Source organism: Lichenostomus cassidix, chromosome 17 (assembly GCF_008360975.1).
Source record: "Lichenostomus cassidix isolate B80296 chromosome 17, HeHo_3.0, whole genome shotgun sequence".
NCBI classification, from domain to species: Eukaryota; Metazoa; Chordata; class Aves; order Passeriformes; family Meliphagidae; genus Lichenostomus; species Lichenostomus cassidix.
In genome coordinates, this window is record NC_139497.1 from 4,341,690 (window position 1) to 4,367,058 (window position 25,369).

The window sequence follows — 25,369 nt, forward strand, 5'->3', positions numbered from 1 at the left end:
AGCACTGCAGGTCTCTGTAGGTCTTTCTGAACAGTCCCATGTTGACTTCATAGGCCACACACACCGTGTTTTTTGTGTGACTGACTTTTTAGAAGTCTTGTCTTGGTCTCCAGACTCTTGTCTTTTCAAGATCTGCCCTCTTGATCTGGGGACTTTGTCCACAAGCTAAAGAGTTGATGCTGTAGGTACAGTTGAATTTAATTCTCCTGATATTTTCCAAAGAGGGATGCATGACAGCGTGGTTAATAAATCTTACAGATGTTTTCTTCCCCTGCTGCCCCTTTATTGATTTGGTTGTGAAGATGCGCAGGAATGGGCAGTTTTTTCCAACTAATTGGAATCTCCCCCATAAGGAAAAGTTTGGATTTTGTGTTTTCTCTTGCAGAAGCCAGGAGACACAACAAGCCCCATCCATGCATGTACTGTGCTGACCATCAGTTAAAACCAGGGAAGTCAGCTCTGCAGCCAGGTCAGAGGCCTTGCTGAGAAACATTCCAGCCCAAGGAGTTGCTGCCTTTCCTGTGGCAGTGCTTGAAGCCATTCTGTTGGCAGCTTGTGTTTCCAGCCATTCATTGCAGGAGCATTTCCTTCCTCATTAGCAAAAGTACCTGGAAGCCCAGTATTGTGTCATGAGATAGGAAGTCTTTTCCAATAGTTGTCTGTGCAATTATATTCTTAGGGTGTAACGACTTTGCAACACCCAGTATTTTGTGAACATAATTCTGTACTGTTACAATTTGGGCATCCAGTTCTGGCGTGTTGCCCATGTCGTTCCCTTAATAGCATTAACAGAGGAGATCTAAAAGATTGATCCTTTCCTCTGATAGCTTCATATTTTGGGAGTCTGATGCTCTACCTGATCTGGGAGTGTCTGGCAGGATGGCAGATTAATTTGGCAGAAGTCCATAGGGTAACTGAGAAGGCTGTGCTTAAAAGGTAAAGACTGTGTCTGCTGAGGCTGCAGATGCTCTGTCAGCCATATAATTGAATTCAACTTTAAATTTAGGCTGGAGACTGCTGTAACTTGCAACCCCTGGCTCTCTGCATATATATCCCTGTCTCCCTGTTAGCTGTGGTCAGCCATGCCTAGTGAGCGTGAAGAAGCATCACTCCTGAAATAAGTTTTCTATTAAAGTGCTTATCTCCTGCCATCTAATCCAAATAAACAGCCAGAATGTCACTGACCCCTGGGACATCCTGTAACACAGCTTCTAATGATGGAAAGTTGTTCTGAAATATTCACCGTTGCAAAAAATCAAAGGCAGCAAATTGAAAAGGTTGAAAGATGCAGTCTCTGTGAGACCTCTGTGTGTCACGGTGTGTGGTAAATGTTCAGGGCCAGGCACGTTTGCTTCCTGCTGTTCCCAGGAGATGAGGCTGCTCCCAGCTCAAAGCTTGCTTTGTGCAAGCACTTCCCAAGTGGCAGATAGATCTTTTCAAAAACAACTGCACTGGTGAGAGGAGAGGGAACTCTCTCCTCTCCCTGTCTTAGCTGTTTGCTGTCGTGGGTCAGGATTGCTCATGCAAGGAGACCCTCTTCTTGTCCTGTGGTGGGAGAGTTTGGATGCAGGAGAGCATCCTTTCCCAAAGATTCCTGTTGCACCCTGTTTTCTAGCTTTCCCAGAGAATATTTGGAAATACTTCACTTAAAACAAAGCCGTGGAGTAGGAGGTTGTGTCCATGAAGCCATAACTGAGACCTTCCTGACCCTGCAGGAAACCTCTAAGAAGCTGATTAAAACAAGCACTGATTTGTTTCCAAGATAAACTGTTGCCTCTTGGGAGGAGCACTGAAGTATGGCTTATTTCCTTGTGACAGTTGTGTTGAATGGACTGTCCCCTCCCCAGAAAAACATGTCTTTCAGAGGATGACAGGGCTTCCAAGAGCTGTACAACACCCAGATCCCATGGAAGCCATTGCTGCAATTCCTGGGACAGCTGCTGGCTGGGCTGGATCAGTCTGGGGAGCAGCAGGAATGGGTGCCATATGGACATCATCTCCACTGCAGGGTGGGTTTTTTTCCCTTTGAAAAGTATGCTTCAGTCTTGGCTCTTGTCCCAGCACGGCTGCATAACTGGAATTCCAGAGCTGCTTGCAGGCTCCGGAGGAAGGAGGGGGCTCCCTGGCTCCCTTTCTACAAGATGCAACTTTACAACAAGATTGGAAGTTGAGAGCAGTCTGACTAATTAATGCCAGCACACCAAAGGCTTCTCTGCACTGTTCCCTTTGTTAGCAGCATGCTGAGAGCCTGTCTTCATCCTGAAATGATTGTTCACAGGTCACATAATGAAGATTAATGCATTTTCATGGGCACCTGGGCCTTAAATCGGCATTTTCAACATATCCCATGGCAAGAGGTTGTTCGGAGAGGTGTATTGATAGAACCAAGGGGAGATGAACATTTAATGATTGCCAATACTGACATATCTGCGTTCAAACTTGTGAAATTTCTGCAATGCTATATTTAGGTCCAAATTGTCTTTGAATTGGGATTAATGTGTGTGAAACTCCACAAGGCAGGAGCTGTGCAAATGTTCCTGCCCCAGAAGCAATAACTCATCTCCTTGAGCTGCTGGTCCAGGCTGCAGGCAGGGAACAGAGTCTGCCCTGAGCTAACCCTGCCAGCGCCTCACGCAGGGCTCTGCCTGTCCCAGAGTGACTTGGCTGGGGACAGTCATTTCCTTTCAGTCCTGCCCTGCGTGAGCTCCACCGCTGCTTTGCAAAAGCCTGACGTTTCCTCTGGGTTCGGCAGGTCAGGGACAAAACCCCTAGGAACTCCTGGGTGGAAGATGTCCATCAACTACAAAGTGAAGGATGGCGTGTGCCGCCCGGCTCATGTGGGTGCAGGAAGTCCAGCAATGGGGGAGCTGGCACAGAGCTTCTGTTGGAGCTAATTATTTCCTCTGCAGGAGCAGAGGGTCTTGTTATCAGCACAGCAGTTTTTTGAGTGTTTTCTTGAGCCGCTGAGCAGTGGTTTGGGGTCTAGGCTGGGACTTGGGGTGATAGTTGGCGTATTAGCGCCAGTGAGATCATGAAATACCAGGCAGGCATAATGAATGTGCTGAGCCAAGGTGATGTCATGAGCCTGGCGTCTTACGAGGGATTTAGTGGTTTGTGCCATGCAAGTGAAAATGAATAAATGTAGAGCATTTATCCAGGCAGAAAGTAAATACAGAGATTAGACTTGTCATTGTTACTGAGGCAGCTCCAAAAGCTGACAGTGTCCCTGGAGCCAGCGCTGCTCATCCGGAAAGAAACGGGCAGGAAGAGAGAGGAGCCTGTCCTAGAGCCAGTCTCGTTTTAGCCACAGGCATGTGCTGGGGATTTGCATTTTAATTATTTTTCAGTAGTCTTCTAAGCTCTCTTTACAAAGCATCCCCCTCCTGTGCTCTGTGTTATGGCCTGCAATTTGTTTGGGGCTCTGAGAATACACCCAGAGCACTGCCGGACTCCACGCAAGGCACAGCCACTCAAGGATTAAGGTGGTGGAAGGTAAAGTCTACCCATTGACCTTTACATTTCCTTTCCTTTGTAGTGGAAAAGCTTTTTTGACCAGGCTTCTGGCCTGAGGCTGTTCTCAGTTTAGATTTTTATAAGCCCATATCTTTCCTAGGTAGAAACAAAAATACCACTGCTGAGCTCAGTGTTGCTGTTGGGGCTCAGGTGATGGACTAAGCTTTGCTTTTTCTTACCTGCTCAGCTCTCCTGAGAAAATGTAGCCTGAATTCTCTGATTCCTGCCTTTGATTCCCTTTATTTTTACATCACTGTGGTGTCACTTTTCAGCCTGGTTTGAGCGAGTTGTGTCTGTGCTTCTTGAGAGCTCTGAACTGCACTGTCCTTCTGCAGCAGATCCCTCAATGAAGCAGCACCACAACTGCATTCCAGCCTGGGTTTTTTGGATGATGTGATTCTTCCTTCCGTCCACTTGACTATGACCAGCTTTGCAGGTTTTAAAATAAACTCCTCTCCAGCAGATTTAGCATTACTGTTGTCTTTTTTTTTTTTTTTTAAATGGTTGTCAGCTTTGTTTTGGACTTACCCTGATGGCAAATCTTACTAGCACCAGATGTTAAAAGACAGAGGGTTGCTCTTGTTTTTCTTGGCACAATATATTCCCACTGCACCCTGTTTAATATTATCTGCACAGTAATCTGATGATTAGGAGAGATAGTGAAATAAAGCTTTACGCAGATGATCTCTTTTCATCTCTTCAGCTGACTCTTCAAGGCACTGCATTAAAGGATGGGTTTGATAAGGAATTCATCACTCCGGAGGGCAATTACCATTTTTGCTCCCTGTTTTTCACCAATGGGAAGGAGTAGCAGCATAATCTCCTTTATCCTTCAGTGTAACTTTTAAGGCAGTATCCAGCCACTCCTCCCTGGGAGCTGTGTGTTCTGGAACAGACTTGACACAGTAGCTGTTAAATTACAGGGCTGGAGCAAAAAGCATCTTAAATTTGGATCCTGTGGAAAATCCCAGAAAAGCAATAAGCACTTGGAGTAGTTTTCTCCATGTAGATACTTCCAGCATGCTCAGAGTCGTGGTTTCTGTGCGCTTTCCTCAACTCAAGTGATTTTCAGTGTCACTGTGTTAGCAGTTCTGAGATATCCAGGTTTTTCCCTGCCTAGCAAAGGCTGGATACCTGCAGGTCTCTCACTTTCCCTCTGTGGGATGAGCAGCTGAGCTGCTGCTTGTGCAAGAACACGCCTCTCCATGAGAAACTGGCTGGTGTATCCCAGGTAGCAATTCCTGCTCTAGTGTGTGGATGGTAAAATAGTGCTGCCTGTGTTAGAAATGCCTTTTGCTGTCACTGCTACGCTGCTGCCAATCTAACTACTTTTTCTTTTGTCTGTCTCTTTCCTTTCCCCATCTTCCTTTGTTTTTTGTGTCGTGTCTCTGCGTCCTGCAGTACAAATCTGTGTTTAGGTCCTACTCCCAGGACTTTGTGCCTCACAACCAAGTCTCCATACCTCCTTTCCTCTCTTCTACCTCTTCCTCCTGCTCCACCCCGCCTTTCCCGCCCGTCCACCCATCCCAGAGCCCCGACCTAGCCGTGCCCACTGCAGCCAGCCAGTCACCCAGCACTGTGGATGTGCCAAACTCCTCTTCTCAGGAGAGCAGCTTTAACGGGAATGCTCCTGTCTGCCTTCCTTCTGAAACCTCTTTCACTGATTCTCTCCAGACGCCTTCGGTGAGACTTTCCAAAGAGATGATAACGCGCCTTGACACAAGGCTGCCTTTATTTGTTGGTTTTTTTTTTTAAAGAAAATGTCTCTTGTATTAATACATGCTAAATTGTGGTCTGTCCTGGTTTCCAAATGTGTGTGAACTGCAGAGAAGTAATTCCATATAAAAACGGTGGCTAGAAAGAAATGAACAACCTCAGCAGGTTTAAGAAAATGTTAGACCTGTAGGAAACACAAAATGTCAAATGCTGGTGAAGGGGAGAGTTGGCTGTAGCTTCCTGCAATTGTAACACAAAGCTGAGGAAGGTAAAGGAGTGTTTTGAGAGGTTGGTAGTTCCTAAACACAGGCTCCTAACAGCAGTTCACATCCTGCAGTTGCCACCTGCTCCCTCCTAGGTCACCAGGAGCCATGGGTGCAGTCCAGCTCTGTCTCTCCTGTGCATAAAACTGATTATTCTCTGCAGGTTCCTGATCTTCCCAGTTCCCATCAGCCCCAGCTGTGTGCTTGGTGGCAGGCAGTCACATGCTGGTGAAGTTAGGCTGTCACTGTTCCCACAGTGCTAGTTTGAGGTCCCACATCACTTTGCAGATCACTGAGCAGCTCTGTCCATTACAGCTCCTTTTTTGAACACCTCATTTTCAAGACAGTTCCTCTTTCGTCTGCTGCGAAGCCGAGAGTTGATGGGATTAGAGCTGTCAGCACAGGGTGTGCTAGTGCTGCCTTTCTGCCAAGTTTGGAAGAGGGTCACTGATTACAGAGTAAATGTGCAGCTTTTCACACTCTGGACGTGACTTTGCTTTGCATCTTCCTTGCATTGGGTCCTTGTTACATCCCAGAAGGCCTTGAGTTTGGTTTATTCTGGCGTGATGGGTCTAGTCCTGCTTAGTTTGAGGGATACCTTTGATGCCCTTAGGGCTGCAGGGCTGGTCTGCACTCAGCAGGACTGCCCTGGCTAGGACAGGCACTCTGTGTCCAGCTCTGAACGCTTCCAGCACCTTCAAATCTGCCTGCTGCACCTTGACAGTCTCACCAAGCTCTTGCAAAGCAGTGCCTGCTGCCCTCCTGCAGCCCAGGATAGTCCTCCAGAGCCAGAAAATAATGACCCCCAGGATGGTGCAGCCTCAATGGCCATGTTGGCCACAGAGACAGAGAACAGCTTGGAGCGAGGTGCCAGCAGCTGCCAAGGGCAGTTCTGCTCCCAGGTTCTCTCTGCCCTGAAGTGCTGGTGGGGAGCACCATCACGGATTTCCTTTCATCCTGTCTCCCTCAGAGTGAAAACGCCAGTGAGGAGGCTGGTGAGGGTGAATATGTCAATCTGTATTCCTCTGGCCAGAGCAACGGGGAACTCCCTCGCTCTGAAGGAGTAAGTAACGAGCAGAGAGGCTGACCCCAGCCTGGTGCATGCCGAGTTCACGCCGGGCTCCCGCGCTTGGCACCAGCCTCTTCCGCACACCCTGCAGCTCCCTGCCGCTCCTGCTGCCCCAGCTCCCTTGCTGGCCACCCCTCTGCTTGCCCACTCCTGGCTGCAGGGTTGGGGTCCCTCTAGGTGCAGGTGCAGAGCAGGAGAAGCTTTTGGGGTCACGCTGAGCCCTGGCAGGAGGCAGAGATGGCTTCTCCTGCCACGCTGTCTCCTCTGCGCTTTGCTGGCTGGCTGGAGCTGCTTGCGTGAAGTTCCCTTCCAGAGAGCTGCACCCTGCGCCATCCTGGGGCCACGTCTTTTCTTGTAACTGCTTTGCCTTCCCTATTTTAATACAGAAAGCCTTCTGCTCTAAATATTTTTTTTTTCCTTCACTGTTCGGTTGCACAGTAAGTGATTGATTTAGCATTGTACTCACACGCTTGTTTCTTCCTTTACTGAAGCCTTGTATCTCAGGTATTTCCTAGAGGAGCCAGGGCGTTTTCCATCCCAGGGAGGTCCCATCTTCCTGTTGGGTCATAGGAAAGTGGCAGAGGTCCATGATGATCCTTTTGCCTGCCCTCCTCTTGGAAGGCACATCTACAGGATGTCAAGAGATAGTGCTCCCATCACTTCCCCCCAGGAGACACATCTGGGCAGGCCCATCCTTTTGGGCAGCTGTGAGCAGGTTCTCAACTTCACAGCAAAGGGCTTTACAGATAGAGTCTGCAAAAATCCTGCAGACACCCAAGCTCAGCAGGGTGTTTCCATGCTGAGTGGATAGCATGGAGGTGGTTTCCGTCCTGTCTGCTCCCTGGGTTGAATTTCCAAGCTCCGCTCTGCGTGATGTTAAATAATTCTGAACTCCGACACTGTCGGATTAATATTCCCATTTGCTGTTCATGGCTATTTGTCTCCTTAATAAATGGCTAATTTAAAATGCTGTATCTTTGCTCTGAGCTCTCTACCTGCTGTTCTGTGCCGCGGGTTCAGCTGGTTCTGCTTTTTTGCATTAGCCTCATTTCCACAGCCCTGAGTTGTGGAGTGGAAACGTTGCATCGTTGCAAAACCTCTTCTGATGGGAGAGGAGGGAGGTAGGAAGCAGTGAGCATCCACCCCCTGAGGCAGGGCAGGTGATCAGGAGGGGAACTGAAACTGGAGAGCTCAGAGCTGGCTGTGTCCGTTTGGATTAAAGCAGGAGGCAAATTGTATTTCACCAGGAAGGGCTGGAGGAAAAATAAAAGGTCATGAGAGGGTTAAAATCCAAGCCAACAGCTGACTTGTGTTGTAACTTTCAGCATCATTTCACAATGTTAAAAGCAAACAGTACTAATTACACTAGTCTCCAGAGATGGTCCCAAATTTCCTGTCTGATTAACTTCTGTGTTTTCCTGGCATTTGGCATTAACTTGCATCAATCTTTAACCGCTCTGTAGGAATTTACAGTAAAGGGCCATTTAGAGGCAGGCAGACTGTAAATGCAAGGCTCACTGGGCTCAAGGACCCCGTGTAATGATGAAAAACTCCTTTCTCTTGGCAGGAATCTCCCCCAGTCAAAGACGGCCACTCCAAAGACTCCCCTTTGAACAGCAGTGCCATGGGGAAGGAAGGCAAAGATGGTGCTGAAAGGTGAGCCTGACTCCCTGCTGTCCTGCTTCCAGCTTTGAATGGTGCAGAATCCCAACATCCCCTCTGCCAAACCATCCCTGGGGCTGCCTGTTCTGCCCTCAACCTTCCCCATGTTTTCTTAACTTTAAGCCCACTTTCTTTGCACAGCCAGTACGTGGTGGGATCCTGCTGAGCAAGGAGAATCCTGGCAAGATATCCATGGGGGTTAATGCAGCCTGTGTTAGCCATCCTCAGTCCATCTCACTGACACTGGCTGCTCCCTCCTGCTTCCAGGGAAACGTGTGAAAAGAGTCTGTATTCCTGTCTGGAATAGTCTTCCAGAGCGAAATTTCTTCCTAACCCTGCTAGTTAGAGGCTGGCTGAGGCCCTGGAGCAGGAGGCTTTATATCCCTGCTAATGCTCTTAGCTATCATTTGCCTATGTAAATGAAGAGGTGCAAGCTGTAACAGATGGGCTTCAGGAGGAGTGGAGTGAGTGCTTCCCTGCTGCTCAAGATTGCTCTGCAATTGCATTTCTAAGGCAAAAACAGAGAACAGCGTTGATTTGTGTGTGACAGACAACTTCCCTCCCCCATTTCCCTGCAGTTGGTTTGAGGGTTTTAATCCCTGCAGTGAAGGAGACAACACAAGAGTGCTCTGCAAAGCCCACTATCTGCTCAAAGTACTGACTGGTGCATGAGGTTTTGGCCTGTGCCTGGGGAAAGCTATGAGGAACATGAGGTTTTTTGGTTTGTTTTTTTTTTTTTTAAGAAATACAGGCACAGAGAGGACATGTCCAGGCATAAGAGTGCCAGTCTTTGGAGGCAGGAATTCTAGATGGGGATGTATCACAAAAATGGTCATGATTTTCTGCTCTATTTTCCTGCAGAACAAGAGCCTGTCATGTCCCCTTGTCTCAGCACAATGGGTCATGAACTGACTAAGATATGTATGTGTAGAGTGTGCTCAGTCTCTATACACTTGAGGAAGGGCTTAGATTTGTGTGCACTAAAAATTTGGTGGATTAAGGAGACATGGAAGTGTGTACTTACTCAGGGCATAGTAAAATCCTGTCTGCCAGAAATGCAGACAGACAAGTGTTCAGGTCCTAAAGGTTTATCTTTCTCTTTTTCAAGAGATGCACAAAGCAACAGAGTTACAGCCAGGCATTTGGGCTTGTTTGCAAAAGATTTACCTCTGGAGTGTCTGTGTACTTACTGTCATTTGATGAAGGTTATTTCGCTTTTTTTCCCACAGGCAGCCACAGTCACCAGATACTTTGGAATCATCACAGCTGGAGGAAGAGGTAGATGAGCTGTCCCTTATTGACCACAGTGAAATCATGTCTAGATTAACACTGAAGCAAGAGGTAGGTGCACTCAGGGTTTGTTTTCATACTCTTTGGTTTACTCTGCATTGAAATCTGATTCTCTGTGTGCACAAACAAGGCATCACCTTATATTTGATAGGAAAAACTAGGTTGCAGCAGAAGTGGGGTGTGTGTGAAGGCTGCTGTTAAAGTATGAGATGCTGGTACAGGCAGGGAGCACCAGCAACGAGTGAGGATTTAACAAAAGGTGTCTCCCTAAAAACCAGCACACCTTGTGCCCTTTTCCCACTCTGCCCCTTCCCACCTCTTCAGCCTGTGACAGTCTGAAATGAATCACCTGAGAGCCTGAGCACAATAAATCCAGGTGTGGGTGCTGCTGTTGGCCTTTCTCTCTGACAGCAGGTTCAGCAGGTGAATGGGCAGGATGTATTTTTACTGATGTGGAAAAGCAGCCACAAGAACTATTCCTGTGTTTGAGAAATAGCTTTGTGTCTAGCCTTGGGTGCACTCCCAGCCAGCTTTGCTCCCTGTGCTCTTGAACCACGCTGTGTTTGACATGCAGCTGCAGGGAACCTGCAGGCTTTTGAAGCTTTCAGACTGTCAGGGGGCTTGGCTGAAAAACAGAGAGAATTGATCATTTGCTGGCACTTTAGGAGTGTTCTTTGGTCAGCAGAGATGTGCAGGAGAGAGTGAGAAGCTTTTACTTGTTCTTTAAGTAGTATTTCATGAGTCTGGCCAGAGGGTCACCTGAAAAATTCACATCTTAGACAGAGCTGCTCCATGGCTGTAATCCGTGGTTTTTTCACTGTTTTGCATTTTGAAATGATAAAGACATTCCTAAGGGAAGCCAGACACAGCTCCAGCCTCCTCTGCCTGATTGTTTCCTTTAAAAAACATTTAAAAATCAATGATTTCTGAACATTTAAGACTAGTAGATCTGTGTCTTAATGCCTTTTTTCCTTTCTTTTCTTTATGATCTGCATGTTTGAAGCAGTATAGAACTGTCACTGCAAGCTGCTTCCTGGAGTGTGGGAATTGCTGCTGAGTGGTGGATCAGTTTTGCATATTTTGTGTTGTGAAATGCAGTAGCTAGAAAAGATGTGTTTTAGAGAGTGGTAAGGCAGGGGTCAAGCAATTAGCAGGGCACTTTTCTTCTCCTCCTTATTGGATCACTTCAGGTGACCTCTGGCCAAATAGTTGCAGATTAGGGAATTAACTGGCTAGGTTTTGATGTCCCAGGAGCATGCAGGTTGAATGCATGACCTCCCACCACCATGGTAGGTGATCCTGCACTGTGGCACAGCTCACACCGTGCTGCTGCCCTGCTGAAGGTCTGCTGGAACCATCTGGGGCATTTCTGCTCATTCTTCTCTGGGCAGAAGGTTCAGCTTTCACTGAGCTGCAAAGCCTGGCCTTAAAGAATCAGAGACCCCGAGTAAGGATCAGCCCAGCTCCTGATCTGGGACACCAAATGCTTTATTCAAATTCCAGGATTATCCCAGCACTGAGGACTGTGTCCCAGCTTGTGCTGTGAGCAGTGCCAGGAACACTGTGTGTGCTGCCAGCTGTTGCTGAGCTGGAGCCCCAGTGATGTTAACCCAGGCCTAAGGGAGCTTGGGCTGTGCCTGACAGGGCTGTGTTCCCCTTGCAGGGGGATGATGGCCCCGATGTCCGTGGTGGATCCGGAGACATCCTGTTGGTGCACGCCACAGAGACCGACAGGAAAGGTATGTGCAGAGCTGGGGACAGCCTGGCACTGCCTGTCCTCTGCCCCACGGCCACAGGCAGCTGGGCTGGGGGAGTCTGCAGGGATGCTCTGAGCCTGGGGGGGTTGTGTTTATCTGTGGGAGATGGAGGTAAGCTGGATAAGCTCCTGGTGGTTCCATTTAGCAGCAGGGATGGGATTAACTCCTGCCAGCCCTTGCCTGGATCTGGAAGATGAGGCACACCAGTGACAGTGCTGTGTTGGTGTCCCTATACCTGCTGAGCTCTGGGTGCAGGTGTGACCAGCCTGTTGTGCAGGGATTCTGTTCCCAGTGGTGCTCCTTGTCCTTTGAATTTCAGGGCAGTGGTGATGTAGGAGTTACTGGAATGACTGTTTCATCAAAGTAGGAAAAAAGGGGTGTTGGTTTGGGTCTAATGCAGTACCTGTGGGCATCAGGAAGCTGTTCAGCTGCTGCTCTGTCACCCTGTATTTTCAACTTGCTGTGCCACCTCCTAGTCCCACTCTGTACCACTTGTGTCCTGGCAGCCACCCAGACCAGTTCAGACGGGGAATCCACAGTAGAAAAGAAGAGATGTGGGCGAGGAAAAGGGATGTTAGCAACCCGTAGCTCTAGATTTGTTAAAACCCCTCTTTATCTGTCCAAACCCAGTCACCACACACATGAAGCAGCTCCTTTCCAAGACCTGTGGCAAAGAGAGCCTTTGCAGTGTTCCCAGAGAGTGATTTGAACCTGCCAAACACATTTGTGCTGATGGCCTTAACCAGGATTGATCTCCTTATCTCCTGGGAGGCAAAACACCAACCCTCTGAATCACTGAGCGCTCGCAGTTTAGAGGTTGATAGTCAAAGAGAAAATATCTTTCATGTATGTTTTAAATGACAGGGGTTTTACTGTAGCATAAGATGTTTGCAATTACTTAGCAGCACCATTCAGCTAACAAGAAAATCTTTCCCCTGACAGCTGTGTTTCCCAGTTGGGCATCGAATCCAGGCAGAAAAGACCAAAGTTAGAAACACACCAGAGAGGAAGAGGTAGTTGGTTGTACCAAGGCTGCAAATGTATATTAAAGAAAATAGTCTAAATGAGATGGTGGAAATATCCCTTATGAAAATGCTGAAAGTGGAATAGAGGAACTCTGCTTTTCTCCTGCTGTTCTCTGGAACAAGCATCACAAGAAAGAACTTCCCTACTATTCCTGTTGGAAGAAAGCTGCTTGGTCAGGGGGTGTGTGCTGCACCTCCAGTTCATGAACAGGGGACTCTGAGGGTGCTGCAAGCAGTGGGGTGAGAGCTATGGAGAGCTTTCAGAGCTGGGAAAAGCTAGAGCAGGATTTTATCTGCCCGGTGGTGCAGCTGTGGGGAGCTGGGTGGAGGGAGCTCAGGCAGGCGACAGATCGCAGTCCCTGAGCTCAGCCTCACAGGCACTGCCAAGGCAGGGAGCTGAATGGAGCACAGAGGAATTTCTGCTATGCTAACCCACTGTTGGGGTGACTGAGAGGGTTAATGAATTAAGCTTACAATGAGAAGAATTCAGGGCTTGTAAATCAATCAGCCAAACGGCACAGAGGGGTAGAGTTAAGAGGCTTTCCTTTAAAGATGAATTTCTTGGCAGCTTCAAGTGCCAGAGCAGACCAGCTGTATTACCTCACGTTGCCTTTTGGGCAGATGGGAACCCAGAATAAATGTAACTCCATGCCCTGTTGCATGATGCTTCTTGTCCATTTGAGTTTTCTGAAAAAGCTAAATGGCATAAGGGATAAAGAGAGACCTGTGGTCTGCAGGAATAAAATCCATGGTCAGTTAAGTGCTCACAGCCCCACACACTGGCTGTGAGTGCAGGATTAGAGCTGGACAAGGCCTGGGGCTCGCCCCTGATGTGACCATGCAGCCTCTGTTTCCTGTAACCAAGAGGCAGCAGCACTCCCTGATTTGAGAGCAGGAGGAAGGAGAGGTTCTTGCCAAGAGAAACACTGCAGGTAGAGAGGCACAGCTCTCCCTCTGTGCCCTGCTCCTTCCCACCTCCAGCACGTGGATATGGGGTGATGCCTGTCCTGGCTGGAACAAGCTCTGCATGCACAGCCAAGCCTGAGCAGACACAACAGGAGCTCTTTCTCCCTGTGTGCCCCTGGTGTGGTGCTCCTGGCAGGGACAGGGTGCCACCCAGTGCACACCCTGCTGCCCTGCCCCTGCTTTCTCCTGGGACTGAAGCCTCATGCTCCAGTCTGTGACTGTCTTGACCTGACATCTGCATTCCTGTTTGCAGTTCCTGCTTCTTCAAATTCCATCTTCTGTGCCTGTGATAATGCCCAAAGCCTTTGCACTTCCAGGCCCTGTAGCACCCCATCCTGCAAATTAATTCACACAGGCTGACTGCATGCACCAAGTCTCTGTTGGGACAGGGTCACGGTCAGCATCAGTTTTTGCAGTGCAATTTGCTTTTCTTTTGGCTGGAAATAATCTATTTACATTGTCCTGGGATAGATTTCTTGGAACTCAGCAAGGGCAGAGGATCTGCAGCACCACAGCACGTGTTGAAATGCATGTGTTCCTCACTGGGAGGGCAGAGTGACCTGCCTGAGCACCAAAGACAGAGCAGGCATCACCTCCTGCCATCAGATCTTCTCTTTAAAGTATCCCCAAGGTCTAAACCACGTTTTTCCTTGACACATGATTGATAGTTCCTGTCCCACAAGCAGGTGTTCTTCACAGACTCCTTTATGGCAGCACAAGCCTGAGTGCTGCAAGAGGGAGCCAGGGCCAGGCCGGTGGGGACAGAGCAGTGTCACTGCTGCTCTTGGGCCAAAGGGTCCATCTGCTGGTAAGGACCAACAGCACAGCATTTCTGGGAAGTTCATTCATGCCAAAATGTGTCCCATGTCCTCCTCTGTGCTGGATTCAACCTACAAGAAACTTCTTTTTCTGAAAGCAGGGTTGACTGAGGCTTTCTTGCCTTTTTCCCTAGATCTGGTGCTGTACTGTGAAGCCTTTCTGACTACATACAGGACATTTATTACCCCTGAAGAGCTCATCAAGAAGCTGCAGTACAGATATCCTTTTACAAGTGGCAGTTCACTCCCAGCAGGAATCAGAGCTGGATAATCATCGTGGAGGGAGCTGGTGGCAAGTTTTTTGGTCAAAAACCTGCTGGCAGCATGGTCAGTGGTGTGCTGGCCCTGATGGTGTCCCAGGCAGGAGTTTCTTCACCTCTACTCTCTCCAGTGGGAATTTCTGCAGGGCAGGTTCAGTCACAGTGGATGCTGGACCTGAGAGTTGTCTCCTGAGAGTTCTGGCTGGGAAGAGGAGCAATTCAAGTCTTCTGTATGTCATGGGGGAACTGGTCTTTTATTTGGGACATCTTGTTTGTAGAGTGGAGACAAGAGCAGCTTCTGCCTTCCAGAAGGGCCATGGGCATTGCCTGCATGGGCAAGTGTAGTTTTATATTAGAGATGATTAAACCATCATGACCTACTCTCTCTGAGAAGGTATCTGAGTTTACTGCAATAATCTGAGCCCTGAAGATGCTGTGCTCTTGGCCTCCCAGTCCTGAGCTGGGCTTGTGACTGGTAACAAAGCAGGGCCCTGATGTGCAGGGTGAGCATTCCTGGCAGAGGATGGAGAAGGCTTCTCCCCGAGCACCCTGCTGCCATTCCTTACCCTTGGCTCCCTTCTTGTGGCTCCATTCCCTGCCAGCAGAGCAGGGCAGGCTCTGGGTCTGGGCAGTGCTGAGGCCTCATAGGCTCTGGTGCTCTGTCCCCAAGTCAGAGGAGCCTGACGTCACCATGTCCTGCTGCAGCTCATCAGTGCCATCTGCAGCAGAGCCGCTGCTCCAGCTGGGATTGGTACACAAGGACACAGCAGGGCTCACCCCAGGTGACAATCCTGTCTGGGGTATCCCTGCAGGCCCTGCCAGTGCTGACTTACTGATAACCCTGTGCTCTGTCCCTTTGTCCACCTGGCAGAAGGGTTTTCAACCTGTGCTGTCTCCCCTGTCACTGTCCTTCTTGCAGTGAGGAAGGTAGAGGTGACATCTGAGATCTGTTGAGACCAGATGTCACAGACCAGTGGGGGAGAGCACTGTAGGGGAGTGCTGCTCATTAAATTCCACCTCAGAACAATTTCAGGGTACACCTGCTCTTCTAGCATCAATTCTGTGAGGTGTGAGTGCCTCCTCACACCCCCTGCTACCAGCAGTGGTGTCAGTTTAATGCCATCCCAATTAGAGCCATATCAGTGTCCTTTATCTCCTGGAAATCCAGCACCAGTTTCCATCAGGACAGAACAGTGTGGTGTTTTAATTGGCTGCCCCATCCCTGGAAGTGTCCAAAGCCATGCTGGACAGGTCTTGGAGCAACCTGGTCTAGTGGAAGTTGTTCCTGCCCTTGGCAGTGGAATTAGATGATTATTAAGGTCCCTCCCACCCCAAACCATTCAATGATTTTATGGTTCCTCGAGGCAGTTGGGAATTGCATTGATGTTGCTCTGACCACACTGAGTTGATTCTTTAATTTGCAACCAACATATGAGAAGTTTTGCCACTTCCCAGACACGTTCAAGAAGCGAGTCAGTAAGAACACCTTCTTCGTGCTGGTGCGAGTGGTGGATGAGCTGTGGTGAGTTGCCTTCTTCATTTTGGGATGCAGGATCAGTAACACAGAGACCTGGCAGCTGGGAAAATGTGGGTTTTAGGCAGATGTGGTTTTTTAACCCCATCTGTAATGACAGCTGAAATCCTCAAGCCAGACCAGAGAGACACCTGTAGTGCTGAACCTCCTGTTGGTAGAACAGGTTCTGGGTGTGTCCTAACTGGGTCAGTAGTTTTAAAATAACAAGTAAAAGGGGAATCTCTGGGGAAGGAAGAGCTGGGAAGAGGAGGATTTTCAGTCACCCAGTTCTACTTCTAGGAAAGAGCAATGAGACTCAATACAGATACAAACCCTGCAGCTCAGTGCCTTAGCTCTGATGCCTTCGCTGGATTTTCCATCTTCCTTTCAGCTTGGTGGAATTGACAGAGGAAATTCTCAAGCTGCTGATGGACCTGGTGTTCAGGCTGGTGTGCAGTGGGGAGCTGAGCCTGGCCAGAGTGCTGCGCAAGAACATCCTGGACAAAGTGGATCAGAAGAAAATGCTGAGCTACACCAACTCCATCAAACCTCTCGCAGCCCGAGGGGTGGCAGCCAGGTGAGGGAAGGTGCACAGAACCATGTCTTGGTCCTCTGAGAGCCAGGGCATCCCTTCCCTGTGAGCACAGGAGTGTCCTCAGTGCAAAATACAAGAAAGATAAGAAAGGAGGTCACGTTTTCTGAGCCTTTGTACTTCCTTGTTTGCCACAGGCCAGGGACACTGCATGATTTCCACAGTCATGAAATAGCAGAGCAGCTGACCCTGCTGGATGCTGAACTCTTCTATAAAATTGAGGTACAGAGATGAGGGTGGGGTGAGGGCAGTGGGAGGATTGGCTCCTCTGCAATGTCTGGTATTCCATGCCAGCTCTCCCAGACACCTGTTGGGCTGTAGGACACCTGCTGATCTTGTGTCAGCAGGTGTCTATGAACACAGGCTACAACTGGGAATGCTGAGACAGGAATCCCATTTTAATGTGTGGTATTTTCCCACCCCTCTCCTCTTCTTCCTTGGCAGATCCCAGAAGTTTTGCTTTGGGCAAAGGAACAAAATGAAGAGAAGAGCCCCAACCTGACACAGTTCACAGAGCACTTTAATAACATGTCCTACTGGTAAGGAGCTCAGAACAGCCATGGCACTGAACTGTGCTTAACTCCCAATGCCTTGCAAATATCCCAGATATTCCATGCAGACCTGGGTTCCTTTGTTACAAATGGGAAAATGGATATTTTTGGCCAGGAAGTAGATGCAGAGCACTCATCAAAGATCCCAGAGCACAGAAGAAATAAAATCAGGAGGGTTGTGGATGCCCTTGTAACCCAGAGGAATTAATTATCAGTGTCACTGAGCCCTTCAAACAAGCATTGCCCTTGCAAATAAATGCACTCTGTGAGATTATCCTGTCTTTGCTGTGGATTAGAGTGCTCCATTTAAGTTGGAGCTATTGTGAACTTTTTAGTATTGGCCCATCTCTATCAGTGATCAGTTTTCTTAATGAAACAAGAGGAAATCTGAGCTCTGCTTAAGTGGGCTTACCTTTTTTTCTGTCTCTTCTTCCAGGGTCCGTTCAATAATTATGCTACAAGAGAAAGCCCAGGACCGAGAGAGGCTGCTCCTTAAATTTATAAAGATTATGAAGGTACCAGCTTGGTTTTTCCTGTGAATCTCAACACAGTGCTGCTTAAAGGAGCAGGGCAGTGGGACCCTCTGCTCAGTAGAGCTCTTTGATGCTAGAAGGCTTTTCAGAGCTCTCAAGTAACTGGAATATTCTCCCTCTTCACAGCACTTACGAAAGCTGAATAATTTTAATTCCTATCTGGCCATTCTTTCTGCACTGGATTCTGCACCCATCCGAAGGCTGGAGTGGCAGAAGCAAACCTCAGAGGTGAGGAGCACTGGAGACTGTCATCTTTGGGGGAAGGATAAGTGATTATGTATGAAAACAGCTGAGTGGTTTAACAGCTCAGCAACGTCCCAGGGTGGAGGGATGGTGGATAACTGCTCTCCAGTGGGTAAAATGCCACAGTGCTGGAAGTCTGCAGCATGGCTGGGCATTCTGGCAGCTGCAGGAGTGCCAGCACAGTCACAGGGGAGAACAGCCTCCTCCTCCTCCTGCAGCCCAGGGCTTGGGGAGGCTGAAGGCAGCAAGGCTTCACCTGAACACCCCGGGGTCAAGCTGAGTAAATCAGTTGGAGGTGTTTGCAGATGGCATTAACTCCCTGCTCTGTGTGGCTCTCTCGGGGAGGTGACAAAGAGACTGGGTTTGCAGCAGTGGTGTCACCATGGGGTTTGTGTCCTGCCAGGGCCTGGCTGAGTACTGCACGCTGATCGACAGCTCCTCGTCCTTCCGCGCCTACCGAGCAGCCCTGGCTGATGTGGAGCCTCCCTGCATCCCCTACCTGTGAGTGAGCATTTCCTTCTCTGCCACTGCTTCTGCACCTTAAAATGGTTCCTTCAGGGATTTCTCAGCAGCTGCTGCTGAGCTCAGCCCTTGCCTTTTGCCCAGTATGGGGTAAGGCAGCACTGTGCCACATCTGCCCATGGATTCTCTCTGGAGCAGTTTGTTTGGATCAGAGTGGCCAACTGGGGGTGTTTGCATCTGAACACCTTTGGATCTGCTGCTGGGGAATGTTTCTCTCTGGATAAGATTTCCATGAGGGTGGCAGTGGGAGCTGCTGGGCTGTGTCAGGCTGCCTTTGGCTGGCCACCCTGCCCTGTGTGGCTAACCTCTGTGCCTGTTTGCCCACTCCCTTGGCCTGCTGCCCCTTCCCTCTTTCAGAGGCCTGATTCTGCAGGACCTGACCTTTGTCCATCTGGGAAACCCTGATTACATTGACAGCAAAGTGAACTTTTCCAAGCGCTGGCAGCAGTTTAACATCCTGGACAGCATGAGGTGCTTCCAGCAAGTGTAAGTGCAGCAGTGGGGGGGTCAGAGCTGATTTTGGGGCACCATGGTGGGGATTGGGGCAGGGGGGCTTGGGCATGGAAACCCCTGTGCAAGGGGAAGGGAGTCTAAAGGGAAAGGGAGATGTAAGGAGAGCTGGGAGCAACAGGGCTCTAATCAGTCTCCTTCCCTCTCTAGGTTAGATAAAAGTTGTGGGGACATTTTTTTATACTAGTTTTGAGATCCAGACAAGTTTTACCTCTGGGTTTTGCTGTTGCTGGTTCCTATGTTCTCTGGGATATGCAGGGTTTTCTCCAATGCTGTCTTGCAGCAGAGGCAGCAGATCTTACTGCTGATTTCTGTGTGCTAGGTGCTTTTTTTCCCTTTTGTGGTGTCACAGCACTGTCATGAGCACTGGGCACTGCCCACGGTGTTGGATGTGCTTAGAGCAGGACAGGGTGGCCCAAAGCTGGGAGAGGTCCCCAGGTTTAACTTACTTAACTGCAGTTCCTCTGTGGTTTTGCAGACATTACGACATCAAAAGGAACGATGACATCGTGTCATTCTTCAACGACTTCAGCGACCACCTGGCCGAGGAGGCCCTGTGGGAACTGTCCCTGAAAATCAAACCTCGGAACATCACGAGGCGGAAAACAGATCGGGAAGAGAAAACCTAGGAGGAGGGGTTGTGCGAGGAGAATTGCTCCGCAGAGGCGCCGAGGGCAGCTATGAGACTGGAGTTCAATGTTTGTACCTGTCACTGGATGACACACCCTCCCTCCCAGCTGGCAGCCATCCCTGGTGGGAATGCCGGGCGCTCGCAGCCGGCCGGAGGCGCCGGGCCAAGGGCAGAGATCGGCCGGTGCTCGCCGCACTCGCCCTCCTCCTCCTCCCGTCCCTCTGTGCCATGATCCAGCTTTAACCCCGGGGACAGAGCTGTGTGGAAGGAGTGTCCCACGCAGGCGTGTTGCTGGTTTGCTGGCCCATCCCATCCGGGCGTTTCCATCCGCAGAGCAGGGCAGCAGGAGCTCGGCACCCACGGACTCATCTCCGGAGCGGCGTCGGGCAGCGGCAGCCGTGGAAGCCAAGGGTTGGAGTGTCCCCTGCAATGCCACCTCCCAGCGTGTTGATGAGGGTGGAAGAGTCTCCCGCTGCCTGCCAGAGGAGCTCTGCTTTCAGAGAGCTGCTTGTGTTTACAGGGGTCTCGGCTTACCCCAGATCTCTGGCGCCTTCTTCACGGGAGGAAGGCACCGGTCGTGGATATGGAAGAGGCACTGAAAATGTGGGCAGGGACCCTCCCTCTCCAGTCATCACCTCCCCCTCCTCCTCTCAGATCTCGTTATTTAAGCAACGGTAAATCCCTCTGAACCTGGAAACGTGGACTGCCCAGGTACTGGGGGTCACCAGTGTGTGACCCCGTGTCTCTTAGCGATGGTACTTAGCTTTTGCACAGGAAATGCTGTAGGATACAGACTGTACATACCTAGTGTTTAGAACCCCCTGGGGATTTTTGATGCATGTCTGAATACTGGTGAGTTTATAGGGAAAAAAAAAAAGTGCAAACCAGTCTGTATAAAATCCACAACCAGTGACAATGTTGTTCCAAGTGCTGGATAAAGGAGGCTCGGGGTGGCCAGGTGGGCACTGGCTGCAGAGCAGGGGCAGGAGCCTCATGAAGGAGCCAACAGATCCATTTCTGCATTGGAAATGAGAACCAGGAAGGAGCCCTGTGCCCAGATGAGCCACCCTGTCCTCCCACCCTCTCTCCTCTCTCTGTTGCCAAATGTTTTTTTCCGAGGATCCCCACTGGGGCCCTCGGTGCTGTGCTTTGTGTCCCACGCTTTGGCAGGACCCCCAGCAGGTCCCTGTCCCCAGTCCCACCGTGCTGGGACAGCCCAGCATGAGGCAGGGGTGTCATTTCCCACTCACACAGTGTTAACCCCAATCTGTTCAGTGTGCCTTATTCAGCCCCTCTGTCCCCCCTCTGTGTCCCACCCATGGTGTCTTCCCCAGCACAGCCCCAGCCAGGCCATTTCACATCCTCCTCTCTGTCCTGCTCCAGTGGTTTGCAGCTGGATCATGGTATGAGTGTGCCCTGCAGCTTTCAGCAGCCTTGTGAGACCCTCCTCAGCTCCCTGTCACGAGGTCACAGGTTTTTACAGGGCTCTGATAAAATCCTGCAGGTTTAGGTTAGTAGCTCCCAAGGAATACAGACATGGAGTTTCACAGAGCATCCTTATTTCTCAGTAGCAGCTCTGTGCCTGCTAAAGCCTCTGTTTGTTCTGGGTGAATCAGAGCTGCACTGCTTTCCTTCTCCAAACAGATTGCAAAGCCTTGGCCAGCTCAGCCCTGCCAGGGTTGTACCCAGATTAGTTATTTTCCTGAAGATTCCAGCACAGGACTCACAGTGGCCAAGCAGAGAGAGATCCTCCTGCCAGCGAGGGCATCTTCTGGGGCAGGGGAGTGTGGTGTCCAACAGTTCTGTGCAGCCCCAGAGCAGGAGCAGCAGGAATCTTCTGTGCTGAACCACAGTGTCTGAGCTGGAACACTTTAAAATTTGTTTATTTTCATGGCACTGAGGGTGTTGGAGCTGTGTGTTCTGTCCAGCCAAGGCTTTGCAATCCCCAAAGGCTTCTCAGCCTTCCATGCAGGAAGTAATGCCCGTGTTTCCTTTGTAAATAAGATTTTTTAAAAAGCCAGGGACAGGAGGGAGCAGCTTGTCCTCAGCCAGCTGAGTGACCACGTTATGGGTGAGCAGGTCACAGGGCACACAGGGGGACTGGGGTGACACCAGGCTGGCACCAGGCACTGGTGGGGTTCCACAGAGCTCCATCCTTGGCCCTAATTAATCCTCATTAATGACCTGGACACAGGACTGGAAGGAATCCTAAGGAAGTTCGCTGACAACACTAAATTTGGGCAACACAATATAAAAAAAGATATTAAGCTATTAGTGTCCAAAGGTGGCCATAAGGATGGGGAAGGGTCTGGAGGGGCCTTATGAGGAGTGGCTGAGGGCACTTGGTTTGTTCAGCCTGGAGGAGACTGAGGAGAGACCTCACTGTGGTCTTCAACATCCTCACGAGGGGCAGTGCAGATCCCTTCAGTTGTGACCAGTGACAGGACCCAAGGGAATGGCTGGAACTGAGTCAGAGGAGGTTTAGGTTGGATATCAGGAAAAAGTTCTTCCCCCAGAGGGTGGTCAGGCACTGAACAGGCTCCCCAGGGCAGTGGTCACAGCACCTTGTGCAGTGGAATGGGGCTGAGCCCCCCAGCTTTCCTCCCTGTTTCTCCCCTCCCTCTGCTGTCATCCCTAGCTGACCAGAGTGTCCCAACCTCAGCCAGGCTCGAAGGGCTGGAGGGACCCTAAAGGAGAGTCCCCTCACCTGGAGCAGCCTTAGGTTTGCTGACCAGAGACACCCCCCTCTCCAGGAGCAAGCCCCTGGGGAGCAGAGCCCAGAACATCCCTGTGCAAGACTGGCATGAGTGTGTTCCCCTGTCTTGAAGGCAGTGTCCCCAAGGCCATCACCTCTTTTTGGAGAGAGGGAAGAGTCAGAGTCCCCTCTCCACCCGGGGCAGGGAGTGGGGAGAAGCAATGCCCCAGTCACCAGCCCCCTGCCCCCTCCCAGGCCTCTCCCCCCAAGCAGTTCCGTTGTATTATAGATTTACCACTAACCCCGATGGTGGCATCTTCCTGCGAACATTTCAGACCTGTAACTTTTATATTAAAGACAAATAAAACACCAATAACAAACCTGCCTGATGATCCTGTTTACAGTGCATGCACAGTCTGTGGATTAAAGTGACAATCGAATCCACTCTGGCGCTGGTGTGGCCTCATGTTTTCTCACGTGCCCCTCGTGCTTCTCCTCTGCCCATAGCTCTTTTTCCCTTGATTTTTCCACTATAAATTTCTTCCCTCTGCCAAGATGGCTTTGCCCCAATCCAAGCCATACATTTGGGAGGGGAAATCTACTCCTGTCACCTTCCTCTGTCCCCAGTGTCAGGGGTTTTGGCTCCCCAGACTCCAGCGTGTGCCCAGCCCGTGCAGTGCCCGAGTGCTGCTGGCCAAGGGCTATAAATAACCCCTGCAGCAGCAGAGCTACTCCGTGGTGCTATTTCAGTCCTGGACAGGGTTCAAAATTCCTCTGGAAGTAATTGTCACAGGCCAGCTCAGGAGGAGAATGCCCAGACACTGACCGAGCACGTGCTCCCTGTGCCAGGGCTGGACTGCAGGGCCACATCCCATGGCCTGGCACAGCAGGAGGGGACACAGGGTCTGTCAGCAGCTCACTGTCCCCCCAGGCAACTCGGCCAGGCCTGGGACCATGTGGAAACTCCCCTGGGGTTCTGCATGGGCTGGGACCCTGGTGCCCACCTGCTTTGGGAAAACCCTGATTTCAGCAATAGCAGGAGAGCTTACCCTGAATTTTGTGCTGGACAAAGGCCACGGCAAGGGGAGCTGTAGATTCTTGGTGTGCAGAGAAAACAAAAGCTTTGGCTACAGCTGTGTTTTATTTCAGTCTGGAAGCAGCAATAAAGTGGTGATACAGTGTGTGTGTATTTGTGTGTGCAAAATCTCCACAGAACTGCATACATGGGTTTGTATCTTCTCACATTATTGCTGACCAGTGAGGGCTTCCCACACACCTGTTACTTTGCTCCACCTCCAACCCCAATCCTACAAGATGCTCCCTCTGCACCAGAGTCCCATCTGGCAGCTCCAAGTGAAAGCCCACGGCAGTGGGATTCAGCAGAGCTTGATCCCACACATGGATCCCACACAGCTCCTGCCCAGAGCTGGTTCCCGTGGGATGTGGCACTGGCACCTCCCTGGTTTGGACTCCTGCTGCCCTCGCAGGGCTGAGCAGATGTGCAAAGGCTCCAGGGCAGCTCTGAGCACCCCAAGAAGGACAGACGCTGCCCCTCGGCCCCAGTAACACTTTGTTGTCACCCATTTCCACATCAGGCAACTTCACCTGCCCGTGCCCCCCAGGTGGTGAGCCACAAGGATTCCTTGGCACACACCATGTCCCTGGGGCTCAGAGTCTTTGTCACAGGTACAGGGACACCAGGACATAGATGATCCAGCTGATGGAGGCAAACAACCCGAAGAGGAGGCTGAAGAGGACCAGCGACTGGGCCTTTCTGGATGCCACGTATGCCTGAGCCACATCCCCGCGGGCAAGTGCAGCCCGAGTCTGGCACGGGGAGAAGGGGAGAGGTTAGAGGAGACCCACAGCACCAGGAGGAGCTTCGAGGCTGCCAGGTGAGTCCTTCCTTACCTCATGGGAGTAGATGAGGGCCATCAGCCCGGTCACCAGGCAGCAGAAGAGGGTCACCAGCACTGACTCCACCATGTAGTCCTTGGGCGGGTGCTGCCCATGCCCGGCAGGCAATGGCCCCGTGCCCGGCTGCACGTTGTACTGCGACACGGGGTGATTAGAGCTGCACCCCCCGGTGAGCTCCCCGCCCGGGCCGTGCTGCTCGAGCATCATTTGGGGCACCACACGGAGCCCCACAAACCCGGGCGGGGAGATGAGGGGTGCAGAGCGGGGCAGGAGCACATCGGGGTGGGGAATACGTACGGTGGTGTAGGGCAGGGGCCCGGGTGGGATGCCCGGGGGAGGGAAGGAGCGCGACCCTGGCCCCGGCTGGTAAACCACGGGCGCTTGCTGGGAGAAGCCGGCTGGGTACGGCGGGTAGAGGAGGTGAACGTTCTTGGGGTCAGGCGGCGAGTAGGGCGGCGGTGCCCCTTCGAAGGCGGAGTTGCTGACCACCGACACCACCACGGGCCTGTCCCCACGGCCGGCAGGGGGGTGGCCGAGGGTGGCGGAGCCGGGCAGTGCCCCGGCTGCCCCAGTGCCACCGCCCTGCTCCGCTGCCCGGGCTGGGGTGCCCTGGGGCCCGGCTGGCGGGTCACCGTCCATCCCGCCGAGGCGCCTGCGGGGACAGGGAGCTTGTGACGGCTCCGGACACTGCCGGCGCTCACCGCACGCTCGGGGCTGGCACGGAGCTGCCCCCGGGGCCCCTTTGTGCCACCCGCGGCAATCCCGAGCCCCCAGCGCCCCATGCCCGGCCCCACTCACGCTGCTGCCCGCGGGGTCCAACCGCCGCCGCTCGGGGCTCTGCCCGGCACAACCTGCCCGGTACAACCTGCCCGGTACAGCCCTGCCCGGCACAACCTGCCCGGTACAGCCCCGCCGCGGCCCCCGAGCCCCGCGTGGCCCCGCGCGGGCGGCGGGAGCGCAGCCGGGGCTGGTTAATCATTGACCCGCTGTTTGCACAGCTCTGCGGGCGGGGCAGCCCCGGACCGGCCATCCCACACCGGCCATCCCGGACAGGCCACCCCAGCCCTCGGCACCGGGGGGCTCCCGGGAGGCACACGGGGTGTCTGCGCTGCCCCGGCCGGGGTACATCGCGGGCGATGGAGCTGGTGCTGGGCGCAGGGCAACCACGGAGCTTCACAGCAATTTGGTCATGTGTAAAGACAGGATTTGGTTTTATTTTAGAATATTTAGCATATTATATTCTACAATATTATATTTTAGAATATTATATTGACATGTAGGACGTGGTGTGTGTTCTGGCTCTATTTACACACAAAATGTGTA

At 51.3% G+C, this 25,369-nt stretch overlaps 2 protein-coding genes across 10 annotated transcripts in view; one reads left to right on the plus strand and one right to left on the minus strand.

Annotated features, from left to right (window-relative positions):
- Nucleotides 1-22,509, plus strand: part of RAPGEF1 (Rap guanine nucleotide exchange factor 1) — an 82,091-nt gene extending 59,582 nt beyond the window's left edge. For 3 of the 7 annotated variants that reach the window (XM_085076965.1, XM_085076964.1, XM_085076963.1), the window contains 15 exons: nt 4,915-5,196; nt 6,463-6,555; nt 8,129-8,217; nt 9,453-9,564; nt 11,177-11,252; nt 14,214-14,298; nt 15,769-15,861; nt 16,244-16,429; nt 16,582-16,666; nt 16,889-16,983; nt 17,432-17,510; nt 17,655-17,756; nt 18,175-18,272; nt 18,651-18,779; nt 19,282-22,509. In XM_085076965.1, coding sequence (XP_084933091.1) covers nt 4,915-5,196; nt 6,463-6,555; nt 8,129-8,217; nt 9,453-9,564; nt 11,177-11,252; nt 14,214-14,298; nt 15,769-15,861; nt 16,244-16,429; nt 16,582-16,666; nt 16,889-16,983; nt 17,432-17,510; nt 17,655-17,756; nt 18,175-18,272; nt 18,651-18,779; nt 19,282-19,432 — 1,755 coding nt within the window. In that variant the 3' untranslated portion in view covers nt 19,433-22,509. The remainder of the gene's footprint in view (nt 1-4,914; nt 5,197-6,462; nt 6,556-8,128; nt 8,218-9,452; nt 9,565-11,176; nt 11,253-14,213; nt 14,299-15,768; nt 15,862-16,243; nt 16,430-16,581; nt 16,667-16,888; nt 16,984-17,431; nt 17,511-17,654; nt 17,757-18,174; nt 18,273-18,650; nt 18,780-19,281) is intronic. The other 4 variants (XM_085076966.1, XM_085076967.1, XM_085076968.1 and 1 more) reach the window with 3 other exon arrangements.
- A 742-nt stretch (nt 22,510-23,251) lies between these two features.
- On the minus strand, nt 23,252-25,005 carry PRRT1B (proline rich transmembrane protein 1B). Of its 3 annotated transcripts, XM_085076975.1 has the most exons (5): nt 24,941-25,001; nt 24,845-24,897; nt 24,344-24,698; nt 24,041-24,181; nt 23,252-23,956 (listed from the first exon to the last, which is right to left on the minus strand). In XM_085076975.1, exons 3-5 carry the CDS (start codon nt 24,683-24,685, stop codon nt 23,810-23,812), a joined length of 630 nt encoding a protein of 209 aa, XP_084933101.1. In that variant the 5' UTR covers nt 24,686-24,698; nt 24,845-24,897; nt 24,941-25,001; the 3' UTR covers nt 23,252-23,809. The 3 variants fall into 3 exon arrangements, with proteins under 3 accessions (XP_084933101.1, XP_084933102.1, XP_084933100.1); XM_085076976.1 differs by having other exon boundaries at nt 24,041-24,169; nt 24,845-25,005; XM_085076974.1 differs by having other exon boundaries at nt 24,845-25,000.
- Between the last annotated feature and the right edge of the window lie 364 nt (nt 25,006-25,369).

Excerpts from the sequence above, each read along its gene's own strand:
- PRRT1B (XM_085076975.1), bottom strand. The coding sequence starts at position 24,685 with ATGGACGGTGACCCGCCAGCCGGGCCCCAGGGCACCCCAGCCCGGGCA. Across the intron at positions 24,182-24,343 it reads GGCCCCTGCCCTACACCACC|TACAACGTGCAGCCGGGCAC; the intron begins GTACGTATTCCC and ends CCCGTGTCGCAG. Across the intron at positions 23,957-24,040 it reads CCCTCATCTACTCCCATGAG|ACTCGGGCTGCACTTGCCCG; the intron begins GTAAGGAAGGAC and ends TCCCCGTGCCAG.